This window comes from Notamacropus eugenii, chromosome 1 (genome assembly GCF_028372415.1).
Source record: "Notamacropus eugenii isolate mMacEug1 chromosome 1, mMacEug1.pri_v2, whole genome shotgun sequence".
NCBI lineage: Eukaryota > Metazoa > Chordata > Mammalia > Diprotodontia > Macropodidae > Notamacropus > Notamacropus eugenii.
Window position 1 is genome coordinate 214864265 of NC_092872.1, and position 17889 is coordinate 214882153.

A 17889-nucleotide genomic window follows, 5' to 3' on the forward strand; every position below is an offset into this window, starting at 1 on the left:
CAAAGAAACAGGAGCCTGATGGGGAGAAATGACTTGCCTAAGATTATATACAATGAGTCAGTCTCAGAGACAGGAATAGAACTCTCCAGACTCCTATTAGTAAAACCATTTGGACATCCTTCTGTAGACCATGATGGGAAAATTTACCCCAGGGCCAGAGAATGCTTGGGTGGGAGACTGTCTTACTAGATACAATCTTCCCTCACCACCCCCATCTTAGTTAGACCACAGATCATGACTCTAGTCTACATCTTTTCACCATTTATTCTTCTATTTCCAATCTATTTTACCTCCTACTTTAAAAAAGTTATACTTGATACAGCCTTCATTTATGCATAGGCTTCTTACTGTATGTATGGACCAGTGTTTATGATCTTAGCAGTAATGAATGATCTTCATAGATCCATCTCCATAGAAAAAAAAGTATCTGGGCTTATATCCCCTATACAACATATGAGGTAACCAATAAGGCTCTCCATGTAATGAGAAAGTCACTAGCTGGACATGTAAACCCATATCTACAACATGCAGGAGACATAGAATGCCCTCCTAAATCATCGTGCCCTTAGGAAGGCTTCTTCCAACAGAAAGATCCTTCCCTAAGAATTAATAGTTCAATGTTGTCCATCACAACCTGAGTTATAACTATAAAATGTAACTTCCAAAGGAAGGCTATACTCACAAATGGAAGTCCCAGGGGTGATCATGGCTAAAAGATTAAGAGGACCTGGTCAATGTTCCTTTCATATAAAGTCATAACTTCCAGTTTTTATGCTTGGAGCAAGCAGCACAAAACACTTGATCAAATCTATTTTTAGAAGACAAATTCTGTTGGAGAGAGGGATGTTGTTGTTGAGTCATTTTCAATTGTGTCCAACTCTTCATGACCCCATTTGAGGTTTTCTTGGCAAAGATACTGGAGTGGTTTGCCATTTCCTTCTCCAGCTCATTTTACAAGTGAGGAAACTGAGGCAAACAGGGTTAAGTGACTTGCCCAGGGACACAGTTAGTAAGAGTCTGAGACCAGATTTGAACTCAGAAAGATGAATATTCCTGGTTCCTAGCTCAATGCTTAATCAACAGCTCCACTTATGCTGGAGAAAGGGTACAGCAACCCTGAAACCCTAACCCCTCTGGATAAAGACCCTGGCAAACCTTGAGGATTCTGCTAGGGAGGCTTCCTAGAGGAGGGATAGGGAAGGCACAACAAGGAGATTATCTGGAGCATAACTGCAGAGGGTAGGGGAGAAAATTCACTATCTGGTAGTTATGGGTTTTAATAACTCTTGCTAACCTTAGTTGTTTCTAGCTGCAGAAGAGACACAAATACAATCAGCACCCTGAGCCAAACCCCAGACTGGCTCAACTTAGTTACAGCTCTGTTTCCATATGAACTCTAAAGTACAGCTGCAAGTAGAGGACAGTACCCACATTACACTTCAGGCTTCAGGTGTTAGGAAGGATGAATTTATTAAGTGCCTAATATGTCTGCTATGTGCCTACTATGTCCCTCTAATGAGAACTTTAGAAATATTATTTCACTTGATCCTGGGAGATAGGTGTGGTTATTATCTCCATTTTACATTTGAGGAAACTGAGGCAAATAGAAGTTAAGTAACTTGCCCAGGAGAAAACACCAGTGAGTCAACAAAAAGTGGGCATCTCTGTGAGGCAACCCCATCTGAGGAGAAAGCAAAAGGGATTGCCCCTCATGAAACTTCAGTTTTGGGGAACATATAATCAGTGCACTCCACCATTTCCTCAGAATCCCAGTACCAGAATTCTAATTCTCTGAGGCTATACATCCTGAAGTTATCACTTATCTCTTGGATCAAGATTTGAGAATTCAGGCCCAGATTCTTTACAGTGTCATTATAGCTGACAGCCCCCAGGAGTAACCCTAGTCATATGCTCCCTAAGCCCCACTTTGAATTAAAGTAGAGGATAACCCTAGCCCTGCTTTCTTACCTTCAAGTCTGCCAAGACGGCTAAGAGTCTGCATAGACAACCTTCAGGTATGCCAAGAAACGCTACCTTCCATCCTCATAACATAAATCCCTAGCTAGCACATTGAGGATGTAAAGGCAAAACATGAGCTGCTCATTTCAAATTCTGATGTTAGAGAGTCCCTGTTCCCCTCCCAGTAGAGGTAAGAAGGAAGGAGACTGTCCTCAGTCTTGGCTTTGGACCTTAAGACAATCCATAGAAAATCTGCATTTTGTGAGATTCTCTCTGCAGTGGTTCATGACTCTCTCCTCTCCATTCTTACTGCCACATTTTAATTCAAGGCTTCTAGTTACATCTTGAATGGACTATTGTAATTATCCTTCAAGTTTTGAAAAATTATTCTTCTTCCAATCCTAAAAGCACAGCTCTGACCCTGTCTCTCCTCTGCTCTAAAACTTTAGGGGCTCCCTACTGCATACACTCCAGATTCCTTTCACCTGGCATTCAAAGCCTTCTATGATCAACCTTTCCTGTATTATCCAGTCATTAACTAGCTGTGTGACCTTGGATAAGCCATTTGACCTCTTCGATCTCTCTCAGTTACCCCATGCATAAAATGAGATTGGAATACATGACCTCTAAACTTCCCTTCTAACATTCTATAATTCTGCTCTTTCACTGAAACTGGATTTAAATATCTATTTCCCTAACATGCTCTGTGATTTCCTGACTCTTTGGCTTTGCTCACACTTCCCTTTCACATGGATTGTCCTGTCTGTTTCATTCTCACCCATTCTTCAAGGGCATCTGCACTAGGTAGCTCATCCCTGACCCTCTTATTCAGGAATTTCTTCCTCCCCTAAAATGTCATCGCACTGCTCTTTCCTATTCTATCTTGTATTATAATCTTCTAGGAACTTGTCTTATCTCACCAAAAGACTATAAGCTCTTGGAGGACAGACCTGATCTCCTATTCTGTTTCCTCATTTATAGAATGATGGAACACAGAGAAACCAATGGTTTGTTGCATGGTTCACAGTCATACACACTGATCCCAGGAGATTCCATAAGCCACACAGAATTGTTTTCTCCAGCTTACCAGAGCTTAGGCTGGATGGCCCAAGTTGCAAAATGGAAACAGGAAACATTAGATCACTAACATTAAGCACAGTAGTGGTAAGGAATGGGTTAAACTGACAAGGTAGCAGTAAAGCTTCCAGCAGTGTATTGCCCTAGGGGAATCCCATTAACATTCTGCCTTTTGCCTTTGACTTTGTCCTGTGGAACCCATAAGACATCTCACTGTGGTTTCTTCCTGTTCCAGCAGACCTCCTTGGTCAGGAGGCAGGAAGAATTCTCTTAGTCTGGTCCCAGACAGACCAATATTAAGGAAGGAGTAAGGTACTTCCTATTTCTGCCCAGATACTTTGGGGGACAAAAGGACAAATTATTTGTCCACCAAAAATTTCCTGAAAAATGGACTGAGACAATTTGAGAGAAGGGAAAAACAAACAAACAAACCAAGGACAGAGGAGAAAAATACAGGGAGAGAGGCACAAGATCAGAGGTCAGAAGATATGAGTTTGGCTACTGGTTCTGCCATTTACTACTTACCTGTATGACCTTGCACCAGTCACTTGCCCTTTTGGGGCTCCAGTTTCCTCATCTCTAAAACAAGGGCACTGAATTAGACAAACACTATGGCCCCCTCCAGTTTGAAATCTATGACCCTATGAAAAACATATAGCAAGCACGAATAGGATTTTTTGTATGAGTTATGGGAAAAGTACCTCCTCCTCATCCAATTTACATAATCAAAGCATTGTGTGTGAGGGGTGGGGAGTGGAGGAGAAGTGTTCCCTTCTCCCACTAAACAAAAACATCACCAAACTTCTTGTCTGTCCATCTTTACTGAGTGCTGGTTACGTCTGGAATACTGTAGGAAGATGTGTCTCCTGCTCTTGACTAGTTAAAAAAGGAAAAAGATCAGAGCCCCACTGAGCACAGGGGAATGATCACAGCAAGGGGGAAGAGCTGAGTTAATACATCTCAGCATCTTTTGTAGTATTGGGGGGGGGCACTCCTCACATTGGTCTAATCATACACTAATGTACCATTTAACAAGGTTCAGGGTAAACGTGGACCCTTGTGAGTTCAATGAATAAGGGCAAGAATGGAGAAGTCCTAAGTCACCCTCACTTTTTCAGGGTAAGGAAAGAAAACCAAAAAGTCAGTTGTCCTTGAGGTGTCTGAGCTACCTCAAGCTGCCTGGTCCACACAGAATCTAAGGGAATTTGGGCAGCTGCTCTACTACCACCGACAATAACCTACATTTATTTCATGTTTATAGAATTTGCAAAGCACTTTCTTCACAACAATTCTTTGAAGGTGGGTAGTATAAATGGGCTTATCCCCATTTTACAGATAAGGAGATATATCCTCAATCAGTCAAAAAGTATGCCAGAGAGGCTGTCCATGGCCACAATGCCAGTGGGTTTTGAAGTCAGGATTTGAAATCCCATTGGACTCTCTCCATTATGAAATGCTGCCTCAACACAGGCATTTTTTTTTAAGACTTGATGACTTGTCTCCTGAAAAGTTAGTGGAAGGAAAAATAATATTGGGGACTCTTACCCTAAAAATACAAAGACAGGCCACATAGTTAATAGCAATGAAGTATTATGCAAATGGTAGATGCCATTACTTTACAAAGAATTTAACATATAGCATATCATGCGAAAAACATAGTAAAGATATCGTTTCCCCTATTTTACAAATAAGGAAAAAGGGGGTCAGAGAGGTCAAGGGATTTGCCCAAGGTCACTAGCTTATAAGCCTTAGATGAGGTAGAGGGAGCATGGCCAGTTTTTATTTCCAGGATTTCTGACTCTAAGTACATTGTTCTTTTTATTATACCACATTATCTGTTTAAAGGTATTCCCCAGGAATAGACTCCCTGAACTTCATAATTGAACATCAGAGTACCAGAAAATAAACATCAGGTACAACCTAGATACTTAGAGAGGCTGAATCAAGCAGGTATTTAGTTGCACAAATTCCCAGGGGCTCGATGGTCTTGGGAAACAGACCAGGAAGGTGTCAATTGCAGGTACAAGGATGATGGAGTTAGTTTTCTGGGAGTATAGAGGGTGTACTCACTCACCCTTCAGACTGAAATAGCCTTACTAGGAACATATGACAACCACCAACATCCATAGATAGGGCAAAAGCATGGATACATTTAAAAGCAAGCTGTAATTGAGTTTCAGGTAAAAATTTGGAGCAGGCAACCTTTCTTCTTCTATACAGGTGTGAACCTTTCCCCAAAGTTCCTGTTTTTCAACTGGTGGCAGTGCAACTGGGAACATATTAGGGGTGATGTCCCTGTTTCCCTTCTGCTGCGTTGGTAAACTCATTTTGGAACCTGTTGTTTAACAAAAAAATATATATTTTTTTCTTAGCTAAGAAAGAGATTAACTCTCCCTGGAGAGCCATGTTGGAAGTGACTGGAGGATCCCAGCCTTTCATCCTCTCCAAAGATTGGCTTATATGTTAATGTTGTTCTTTATATCAGGTTTAATTAAGGATTTACCATCCCTGGTCCTAACCCATCATGGCATCCAGCGCCAGGTCTTCCAATGATGTCTCCTTTTTTTTCCAGACAGTGTTCTGCCAAGTGCCTAGTTCCTTGTCTTTCCTTTTTTTCCTTTGGGCCTGGCTCCAGTTCTGGAAGTCCTGCAGCTTGGCCCAAAAGAAACCTCAATTAGGACTCAAGAACACACCTGCCCTCTTGTCTACCCCCAAGCTTCTGGTTCCATCCTTGCTTAAGAGTTGGGTTCCTCCGCAGTGCCACACAGGAGCCAGGTATCAGGGACACCAAAATATCAGGACCTCTATCAGTTCAGGTTACATAGTCTTTTCCACCTGCCATACCTGAATCTCTTCTGCATCCCCATACCCCACTCCCCTGCAAAGTATGACAGGAGCTCCTGACCACTACTGGTAGGATCCCATCCAGGGGGAGATGACTTAGGATTCCTGAGTTCTGCTCTGCAGAAATAGGACTCTTACAGGACTCTTCAACTCATACATAGCCCAGGGAGTCCTCTGCATTGCTGGGCATGCCCCCAAAATCCATGCTTCCTTGCTCCCCACCCCCTTTACTAAGCTCCCCCACCCCTCCAGGAGAGGCAACTTAGTTTCCTCTAGTAAGCCAGCAATCTAGCTTGTCAGAGGCAGGCTCAATGCTAGACCACACCTCAGTCCAAGCAGTAGAGGCTAGCTGTGGGAGCTCAAGCAGTAATACTGTGAGGAGCTGGGGCTCAGCAGCTGTACATCACACAGCTCCATGCCTAAGGGAGCTTTTCTTCCCAAGGGAGAGCTCCAACCCCTCCGGGGTATGCCAATGACTGGAGGCACAGACATCCTGGTCAGGCACAAGATCTTCCAAAGCAGGAGAATTGAGACCGCCCTAATCAGTCACTTCCCGACTACCCCAGCTCAGTCCTCTTCACCTGCTCCCCTCCCATCACCTCCACTCTCTCCTATAGCCAGCTCCCCCTCCCCAAACATCTGACCTCCAACAATCCCCCCTCACCTTCCCACTTAATCCTTCACAATCTTATCACCTCTCCTCTTTTTCCTTTTCCCCATTCCATAGCTCCCCCTTTCTCCAATGGTTCCCCCTCCTACATCCCCCGTGCATGGCTTGAAGAACCCCGCGCCCCTTCCCAAGTTGAGAGAGAAGCTGCTGCCTCATCGTTCTTTCCCCCTTCGTTCACCCCAGCTGCCATCCCTGCTGCCCAGCTTGGGGGAATTGGGGGGGGGGGGCCGGAACGGTGGAGGGATGGGAGAAACTTTCTCTATCCGAAGGTGGGGGGGGGGAGAGGTACAAGGGATAGCCGGGTACTTACGGGGCCATCCGCTCCGGGTGCCATCCTCACTACCCCCTCCGTCCCCCGCACCGTCTGGGGCACGGGTCGCGGAGACAGGGCGGGCGCTCGCCTCCTCCCAGCTCCCCGTCCCGGCCCTGGGCTCGTCTCAGCCCTCTCGCCCCGACGCCGCTCTGCTTTATACAACTCCACTCGAGCGCGCCCAGGCTTATGTAAAGGCTGGCGGAGACAGGCAGCCAATGGCTGGAGAGCCGGGGGGTGGGGAGCGGGGGGCGGGAGGGAGGGATCGACCAATGGCAGGAAAGGGAATTCAAGTGGGGGGGTGATGGTGGGGAGAGGGGCAAAGGGGCCGCCTCCCCGCGCTGATTTAGTAGCCGGGATTGCGGTGGCAGTCGGCGGACAGGCTGGCCCGGGAGCCGGAGCGGGAGCGGCGGCCTCGGGGGCGGGGGGCAAGCGAGCGCTCCTCCCCGGTACGGCGAGCGCTCCCCGCAGCCACAGCTCGTAACCTTCAGGAGGCAGCAGGGCCTGGCGAGAAGAGGGGCGGGGGAAGAGGGCTCCTCCCGGGCTGTGGTCCCTAAAGCTGTCTCCAGCTGGGAGCTGGAGCGCGGGGAGAGGAACCAGCCGGGAAGCCAGGGGAGGGGACTCCGAGGGCTGGGTCCTCCGGCGAGCTGCGCCGGGAGGGGCAGCAGGGGCCACTGGAGCGCCCCTACCTGCCCTTCTGGTTTTCCCCTCCGGTAAAGATCAGTCGCTCGCCTCCGGCAGCACCCCGGGCCCGGGCCCGTCTGGAGCCGGCGCTGGAACAGCGCTGATAGCGAGATTCCGGGCTGCGGAGAGCCGAGCCAGATCTTTATCCGGTCTGGGGGACGTGCCCGAATCCCTCCCGGGAGCTGTTTAGTATGGAGGGAAGGCCTCCACCGACGGCTCCGAGGGGCGGGAGCGAGCAGTGCGGGAGGAGGAGTGGAGAAGGCGGCGGCAGCTGCTGCCGGCTGGACTCCTCGGACCAGAGCACGGAGCCCGGCCAGTCCCAAGAGCGCCCTCGCCCTGGGCTGGCCGTGCTCTGGTCCCGGGCTCCAGGACCCCACCAAGCCCCCCGGTGCTGGTGCGCACTGGGAGTTCTTCGCCTAAAGTGTCTACTGCAGAGGGCATGGGAGGATTCCCGTCTATTTCTGTAGCATGGGGGGACGCGTGGTAGGCATGACCAGAAAAGGACGTTCTTGGGCATTCCTGCCAAGCAGCACCATTCCAGGGCTGGGAACTGGCCCAGGTAAATGTCCAGAACCAATGGGCCTGATCACTGGTTTTGACATGAGCAAACTAAACTGGGACAGGCCTAGGGTTTCTGACACAGAAGGGCTGGGGATTTGGAAGCTGAGACGACCAAGGAAGTAAATGCACACTCCGATGACACGGTTCAGATCTAATCTTTTGTTTTTCCCACTGCTGATATATTCATATGACTATCCTCCATTAGTGTAGATTCCTTGGTCAACCTGAAACTTAGCTGTTATAACTTGCTGAGGAAGGGGTTGTTACATTCTAAAACCTAGTGTGCAGCTAATGATGAGGGACTGCACCTGTAAAGATCAAGCCCCTGCGTGCCTAGGAGTGTGCAAGGAACAACACTGTAAACTCTCACTACTCTCGAGGGGATACAATAGGACTCCTAGCTTCTGAGAGTTCCTCCTCACTGGAATGTGAGCTCTTTGAATACAAGGACAGCTTTTGGGTTTGTCGTGCATTGCACACCTTACACTACACTTTGGTGGTAGTAAATGTTTGTTGAATGAATCACTTTATGGAATAGAAGATCCAGTCCAAACAACCTGTTCCACTGTCATTTAATGACCATCAGTCCATTTTTCAGTTCTGAGTACAAATGAGTGAGACAACACAAAAGCATGGATGGTACTGGTATCTTGATTTAGAGGAGAGTGTCTTTGGCCAGACCTGTAATTTTGTTGGTTCAGGGAACTTCCATTCTGAAAATTCCCTTCACCATTGCAGATCAACAACTGATGATGGCTGACATAAAGTTTGCAAAGTGCTTTACATACAGGATGTCCCAAAAGTCTTAGTGCGGTTTTAAGCTTTAATACATCTAGTATATATTATCTCATTTGATCTGTATCAGCTTCTAGTCTTAGGTTGCTTGAGGTCCTGAGGCTAAGTGACTTGCCCAAGGAGATACAGCTAGCATGCAATAGGGATGGGACTTGAATGCAGGTCTTTTTTTTTTTTTAATCCAAAGCTAGCCCTTTATTCATTATTTCATGCTGGTGTCCTCCATTCTGATAGTCAATCTGAAATGCATCTTGATCCTTGTCTCCATTTCTGTGTGACTACTTGCATACTTCCTGTGATGTTTGATCTTGAGCAGAGTTCTTTGGACAGAAACAGCCTCAGCATTCTCAGTTCAGAGGACCAGAAAGTAACTGATAATTAGCTCATTTCATTCAGTCCTGGAGCACTTAAAGGCACACACACACACACACACCCTACACCTTTGTTGGTTTTCTTCTCACTTCTCCCCCTGGTGTGCCAAGCTGTGAGTAGCAACCACAGCAGCAGACCTCCCTCTTCTTGGCTTGTCTGATTTAGTAACCAGCTTGGTAATTATCAGCATTAGCTATCCAGATGTGACTACAGTCTCTGCACAAAACACTCCATAATGATATTGCGCCTTCCTGTAACCTGCCAGGTACAAATACAACAAACCTAGGGTTCTGGGGAAGAGGAGAGATCAGAGGTGGAGGTGAAGATAGAGGAATACGCTTAAACTTCAGTCCAGCATGCTCTCTAGGGAACACAGTCTGAATTCGTTAAACATACTCACAAGGGCTGAGCGCAGTGATGTCAAACAGAATTGGCTCTATCTATCTGAAAATACACCATTTCTAAAGCACATTTTAGACACTCAGTGCCAACCCTTGCCTGGCCCTGTAGCAAACAACTTGCCAGTACCCATCAGCACCCAGGATCTGCCTCATCACTTTTGCTTCCCTGGTACCTATCTATACAACCACAAGTTCTCCTTTTTTATGAAATATAGTGAAAAGATCTCTGGGCTGGAAGTCAGAAGATATGGAAAAATAACCCTGGCTATGACACTATTAGGATTATGACCTTTGGCAAGTCACTTCTATGTGAGCCTCAGTTTCTTCATCTGTCAAATGAGTATTTGACATTCTCTAAGACCCCTCCCCCAAATTGATGATTTTATCCTAATTTCATTACCTTCTATTCCCTAACAGGAATTATCCTTTCTATTAGTCTCCATAATGTTTCCCCTTGGTACTTTGCTGTTTCTTGCTTAGAGCCTTGACTTGTGCTTTCTGCAATGCCCTTCTCCCTTCTCTTCACCACTTCAAATCCCACTCACTACATCAGGTGTCCTTTAGATTGCACCTCTTCCAGGATGCCTCCCCAGATTCCTCTAGACACAAGCGGCTCTCTCGTTTCTCTGATCTTTCCCATCACTGGTACAGGCTAGCACTTGATTCTATGTATTGTTTTGTCTTTCTCCAATTATCTCTTATTCATACTCTTTTCCCAATCTGATTAACAGCTCCTTGAGCTCAAGAATTGGCTTTAAAATATCTGCCACTTGTATCTTGCTTTAAGATTTGTGAAGCACTTGGAGTAAATCATTTCACTTGAGCCTCAACAACCACCTCATGTGAAGTAGGTACAGACTAGAGAAATAAAGTCTGGACAGATAAAATAACTTGCCCAGGGTCACCCACTTCAGAAGTCGGATTCAAACTCTTGTCTGCCCAAATCCATGGTCATCATTCTTTCCATCCCAGCTGCTCCTATCCCTCATAGTCCATAGAGTGGTACAAAAATACTACACAGAGCCATTCCCTCATTCTTATTACACACAGTTGCTTTAAATTCTAATAATGGTGAAAGTTTTGGTGTATATTTTGACCTACCTTCTAAAACTTCAAAGGTCCTTTATAGCTCTGATTATTGCTAATCTGCCCTAATAGTATCCTTTAGAGGACTTCAGCCACTATCCAGAAACATCTCAGAGAGGTTTTATGACACCCACAGCCAGTAAGCAAGGAGAATGGAAGCCACTGTCACTCAGTTGAAAGAATGTTTTCTACCACTGTTGCTTAGTAGCTGTGTGACCATGGATAAGCCCCTTAAACTCTCTGAGCCTTGATTCTATCATCTAAAAAATGAAAAAGTTGGACTAGACTAAACCCATGATCAGGCAGCTAGATGGCTCAATGGAAAGAGTGTTAAGCCTAGAGTCAGGAAGACCTGAGTTCAAATGTAACCACAAACACCAGCTATGTAACCCTGGATGAGTCATTTAATATCTGTTTGCTTTAATCTACTGGAGAAGGAAATGGCAAACCACTCCAGTATCTTTGCCAAAAAAAACCCCATGAACCAGTTGGTCCATGGGATCCTAAAGAGTAGGACACAACTGAAGGACTGATAACAACAGGTTTAGGATCAAGTTAGTAGCAGGTTAGAGATGAGAACCCTCCCAGCTTAGACATGGGCACAGAAAGTAAGTCCTTTGTACAAACCTCTATTTTGAAGAAAGAGAAATCTATTTCTTCAAATCTGGAGTTTTAATAGTTGCTAGTCAAGTTCCCAATATGATAAAATCCTCATGATCCTCACTATTTTTTCTCACCACACTCCTGAAATTTAAGATATTGACTATTAAATCCCACATCTTCTCATGTTATGGTGTTAAAAAGGTCAGGTAGGAACACCTTTGGGTCTGGGGGGAAAGGGGGTCATTTTTCCAGGTCTGTGATTTTGCCAACATTTAGAATTCATGATAAGGAAGCTCCATCTGCCCATGCAGGTGGGTACCTATTCTGCACATTAGTCTTAGGGGCACTGGGAATCTAAGTAATGATAGCTAGCATTTATATTGTATCTACTTTGTGCCAAGCACCTTACAAATATTATCTCATTTGATCCTCACAATTACCCTGGGAAGTAGGTACTATTATAATCCTTTTTTTTACAGATGAGGAAACTGAGTCAAACATCCCCATGCATAGTAGGTGCTCAATAACAGTTTGTCCCAATGAATTGAAGATTTGGTCAAGATTACAAGGATGTACTGAAAGGAGTAAAGGAGTCCATTAGCTCACCAGGAAGAGGTTAGTCCAGAGTGGATTGAAAGCAGGCAGAAATCACTGAAGGGAACTTTCCCAGACAGAACATGTGTGTTCATCCTTTGCTGCCAAAGAAGACCATGCCATCAGAGAAATGATGACATGAGTTGTAGTTGACTTTGTTTTGAGTGAGGGAGGGCTGTGCAGGTCACCAGCCTCACTTCTCCTCCAGAGCCATCTGAATCCAGTGACCAGATATTCATCAGGATGACTGGAGATGACCCAGGATGAGACAGTTGGGGTTAAGTAACTTTGCCCAAGGTCACACAGCTAGTGAATGTCAAGTGTCTGAGGTGAGATTTGAACTCAGGTCCTCCTGACTCCTGCACTGGTGCTCTATCCACTGCACCATCTAGCTGCCCTCCCCAGACAGAAAGAGCTTAGGGAAGAGAGACTTGATAGAGGAACTGAATAAAATTTAGGAGAACCAGAAAATTGGCGCACTCGCACCCCACCAAGAAAGGACAGAGTGGCTCAAGGACCAGGTTAAAGAACAATCCAGCTAGTCATATCTTCCAAGGGAAACTAAGAGGCAACCATGAAACCTCAATCCATTGTGTGTTTGGCAGGGTTAAAATGGCTTAAACATTAGACTACATACCTGTACTCAATCCTTGTGTACAATTTGTATCCCCACATTCCATCGTATTGTAGTAAAGTAGATTTGCAGTCTAAAATGGCTGGCTGAGCATCTGATGTGCTGAAGACACATGACAGAGAAGGACAATGTTAGAAGGAAAAAAAGGAGGAAATGCCACCATATCATAAGCCAGGGGAAAAGAACCTGTAAACTTTAGGATTGTTCAGTGGTAAAAAGCTATCAGTGGTAAATAACAAGGAGTGTTCTGTGTGAGGGTGCCCTGGACAGTTTCTTCACTGGGAAAGAAAGAAAAAGGAAAAGGAAAAATAAATAAGATAGAAGAGACAGCAGAACAGAAAAATACAAGAGGAAGAAGTAATGGAAATAGGGAATGAAATTAAAAAATTAAAAGGAACATGAATAGGGTTCTGGGCCTAGAGTCAAGAAGACATGAATTCAAATCTAGCCTCAGACACTTACCAGCTGTATGGTGCTGCTCAAAGCACTTCGTCTCAGTTTCCTCATCTATAAAATAGGGATAGTACTTGCAGCTATTTCTTGGAGTTGTTAGAATCAAATGAGATAATAATTGTAAGGTATGTATCATACTGCCTGATATATAACAAGCACTATATAAATGCTAGCTGTCATTATTATTATTAAAAAGAAGGAAAATTGAGAGATCAAATGAGGGACAATTGTGTTATTATGTTGGCTTATTATTTTGTAAGCAAAGGGCAATGGAAAGATACATGGGAAGTATAAATAGGCTGTAACAAATCAGCAATGATCACTTGAATGAAAAAAAGGGACATAAAATATCAAGGACATTTTTGACAATAAAAATAATAAATTGAGCTGATCAGGTTGTCAAAGAAAGGGATAAGATGATATTCCAGAACTATCCATGAGTGATCTAATGATCTAGTGTAGACTGTCTCTAGTGTACTGAATAGATCCTTAATGAAGGAATTATGGAAAGGCAAGGACAAGAATCTCACAGGAGGAGGTGGCATGGATGGGTCATTATCTCCACCACTGAAGAGAGCATGGCTTCAAAATATGAACATATTATTGCTAGGGTCCATTTTTGGTTCAGTTGTTTCAGTAGCGTCTGACTCTTTGTGGCCTAACTCATTTTACAGATGAGGAAACTGAGACAAACAGGGTTAAAAGAATTGCCCAGAGTCACATAGCTAGTAAGTATCTGAGACTAGATTTGAACTCATGAAGATGTCTTCCTGACGCCAGTCCCAGTACTGTGTCCATTACACCACCTGCCTGTCCATACTGAACAGATTTCAGAGTGCCCCGTCATCAAGCAGTATAAAAAGGGGAACATAAAGAATTGGGTCAGAGGTTGTACATGTGGAAGGGATAGAGGTATAGAGAAAAAAGGGAGTGGGTTGAGTACCCAGGATTTGAATAGAATCACAGTAAGTATGGTATGTATCCCCTGGTGATGGTGGTGGGGTAGTGGGTAGGAAAAGATTGTTGGATTCCTCGTTATTAAATTAGTCCTTGGAATCCTCAAAACATAAAGCAGATTGTATCTAATAATTTTATCCCAAGTCTATCTATCTACTGCAATATTACGAACTCAACTCTGTATCGCATCATTATTCTCTGGCTTCTCTTTAATCTATACTCCTGAAATTCTAATTTGAAATCTTCCATGTTCTGTTTCTCTGTCTTCCCTGCATTCTTCTTGAACAAAAGGCAGAGGGACAATGAAAGGGATTAGGGTTATTTCATCCTGAATTCAAGCTTCCCTCAGAAGGATCCCCCAATGCATTGAGTCTCAGAAGGTAAGACACTGCATCTGCAGGGGAAGGCATGAAATCTGGGTCCCTGGACCAATGGTAAACATTGAAAGAACATTGAGTCATGAATCCATAGAATTATTGACCTGGGAGAGTCATTCAGTTCAATCCCCTCATTTTAGATATGAGGAAACTGCTGCTCAGAGAGATGAGATGACTTACCCAGAATCACACAGCTAGCCAGTAAGAGTTGCTCAGATGAGAACTCAGTGCTCTGGATCTCTAATTCTCTGGCATAGATGTAAATGCAGACCAGGGGGAATTCCTTGCATCTCCACCTTCCCTTTCCATAATTCTCCCATATCCACTCCATCTTGATAGGTCTTCCTCTGAATTCTCTCAGATGCATTGCTTCCTCTCTTCCAACTGTTTCCATTTTCAGATTCTAATCCCCTTGCACCTGAATTTCTGCAACAGCCAGCCAGCTTCTCTCCCTGCCTGCCTGTTCTTCTAATCTATCTTGCACACCACTGCCAGATTGATCTTCCTTAAACCCTGCTTCTCTCCTGTTATTCCTCTGCTCAAGAGTCCTACACTGGCTCCCCATTGCCTCGTATATCAATTCCAAATTCCTCTGTTTGTCTTCAAAGGCATTCCTTTAAAGGATTGCCTCTACTCCAAACTTGCATCTTTCCTTCCCCTGGGACATTCTCACAAACACCTGTCTAACATTATTTCCTGCTACTCCTCCAAATGCACCCTCCAGTCCAGTCTCACTGTTCCTAAGCACACCAGGCTCAGTGCTTTTGCTCATATCAGTCCTCTCCCTCCCACCTACTACTTTCCCTCCCCCACTTGGGATGCTTTCTCTTTTTCCTTCTATATTCTATCCATCCTTCAAGGCTCGCAACAAGTCTCACCCCTTTCTGGGCAAATCACTTCAACCTTCTGAACCTGTTTCCTCATCTGGGAAATGTGGATAATAATACTTACACTTCCCACCTCACAAGGAGTGCTGTAAGGATCAAATGAGATAATGTATATAAAACATTTAGCAAACCTTAAAGTGCTATGTAAATGTCAGCTTATATTTTTGTCTCTCTTGCTGAGCTCCTAGTACAGAGCTCTGCATGCAAGCAGGGGATGATCGATAAATGTTGACTGACCATTTGTATTTAGTCTATGAGGTGGGAAGAAGAATTTCCCTATTATTTTGGTTCTGCAAATTTAGCTCAGTCAAATAGAGAACAAAAGGAACTGTGGACTTACTTCAACAGGGAAGGAATTTAGGTTACATATATGTAAGGCACAACTTTCTCTCTGTAAGAGCTGTGAAAGACTAGAACTAATTAACACCAGAGGTTATAGAATCTATTTCCCTAGAGAGCTTGGAGAACTGGACAGATATTCGCTGATCAGGTTTGATCTAGGCACAATTCTGCCTGAAGGCAACAGTATGCTTTATGCTTGGGCATAGCTGGCACCAGGACTGGGCTACCCACATGCAGCCCAGTTATCCAGGAAGGGGATGGTAGTTTGCACAGTCTGTGCAGGCTAGGGGTCTATCTCATCACAGTGGAAGGGATAGAGCTGGAAGGATCGAGAGAGTGGTGATTTCAAAGGGGTAGAGTCAGGGGGAAAGAGGCTATCTAGGGAGCCCCAAGAGTTGAGCAGAACAGAATTTCAGTGGAAAACTTACAGGATTAAGATAGAGCCTCAAGGTATAAATGGGGACTTTTCAATAGTAGTAGTATACAAATCCCTTGTGTTTGTACAGTACTTCACAATTTATAAAGCATTTTCATATACTTTATCCCATCCAAACCTCAATCAATCCTGCAAAGTAGACAGGGCAGGTATGATTATGCCTGTTTTATAGGAGAGGAGCTGAATAACTACTGTGACTTGTCCAAGGCTACCATTAAATGACCGAGAAATTATGAGCAGACAAACTGGCTGACTTTCAGTATGGTGCTATTTCTACTACACTACACTGCTTAAACTGAATATTCCTAGTCATCTGTATATTATACATACATATATATATATACACACACACACACATATATGTGGGTATACGTATATTATTTCCACTCAACTCTATCCCTTACCTGATCATAGATTTCTAGCACTGTTCATGGCTCTGTCTTTTTCCACGGGGAGCAAACCAATAGATAACTACCATTACCAGAACATGTGATACTAGAAAGGTGTGGAAGAGCTCCATCTGGTGGTTTTCTCTGGAGGTGGCAGCTGACAAGTGGACCCAGGCACCTACATGATGTCCTTGGGAACCAGAAGACAGAAGGGTGTAGGTCCTAAGACCTCCTCCAACAGGAATCTCATCACATGCCTCACATCTGAGCTACTGCAACAGCTGGCCTCCCTCCTTCCAGATCGTCTTCCCTCCAATCCATGCTACATAAAACTGGCAGAGGAAGCTTCCTCCAATGATATTTTCATCTTTTGTCTTGTGCTCAAAAAACCTCCAAATGGTTCCCCATTGCTATAGCATCAAATCATTTTCCTCAGTCTATTCTTCAAGCTGTTTACTTATACCACCAAGTGCCCGCAATAGTGTTTCAGCTTCACCTTTCCTTATTTCCCAATGTGGTCCCTCCCTTAGAACCGAGCACATCTGGTTGCAGTCCTCTAAACAAATGCATGTATTCTCAAATCCTTCCTGGATTATGACTCCAGATCTTAGTTAAGACCACTCTCCTCCTGTGAAATTTCTTAATTTATCTATTTTATCCTTCAAGACCTGGTTTAAAATGCAAGCGCTAGACTATTAGTTAGGAGATCTGGGTTCTAGTCTCAGATCCATCACTAATCAATTGTATAATCCTGAGCAAGTCATCAAAGGCCACTGTTTGGTTTTATTCATGTGTGATGGGGTCAATAATACTACCTACCTACATAATAATAATAATAAATAGCATTTTATGGCACAAAGGGTTTTATATACAGTTATATTTTATATATAATATTAAATATATTTACATACATTATATATATAATCTCACAAGACTAGGTTTTGGAGATGGGGTGGGAAAAGGAAATCACATTTCTGGACCTGTGATTTCATCAGTTCTGGCAATGCTTCTATGGATTCAATTGTCATCTCTATGCTAATGATTCTCTAATCAATTTATCTAACCCTAATCTTCAGAATCCCATTTCTATCTGCCTGTTGGATATCTCAAACTAGATGTGCCATAGACATATTAAATTCAATATGTCCAAGACTGAATTCATGATCTTCCCCTCCTCTCCATCAAACCCTCCCTTCTGAACTTTCCTATTTGTGTAGATCCTTTCGGTCACCCAAGCTCACAACCTCTGGTCCTCACTCTCTCATCCTCCATGTCCAATATGCTGCCAAGTCCTGTCAACTCTACCTTTGTAAGCTCTCTTGGATATGATCCCTTCTCTCCTCTGACACCTCATCACCTCATTCTTGAACTATTGCAATAGCCTGCTGGTTGGGGTCACCCCAACTTGAGTCTCTCCCCACTCCAACCTATCATGTACTCAGTTTGGGGAAACTGATA

The 17889-nt window shown here is 44.2% G+C and overlaps 1 protein-coding gene across 5 annotated transcripts in view; it reads right to left on the reverse strand.

Moving 5' to 3' along the window:
* The window catches only part of CRTAC1 (cartilage acidic protein 1), a 206258-nt gene extending 198695 nt beyond the window's left edge, over nt 1-7563 (reverse strand). For all 5 annotated transcript variants that reach the window (XM_072626815.1, XM_072626784.1, XM_072626813.1 and 2 more), the window contains exon 1: nt 6861-7563. In XM_072626815.1, coding sequence (XP_072482916.1) covers nt 6861-6884 — 24 coding nt within the window. In that variant the 5' untranslated portion in view covers nt 6885-7563. The remainder of the gene's footprint in view (nt 1-6860) is intronic.
* Between the last annotated feature and the right edge of the window lie 10326 nt (nt 7564-17889).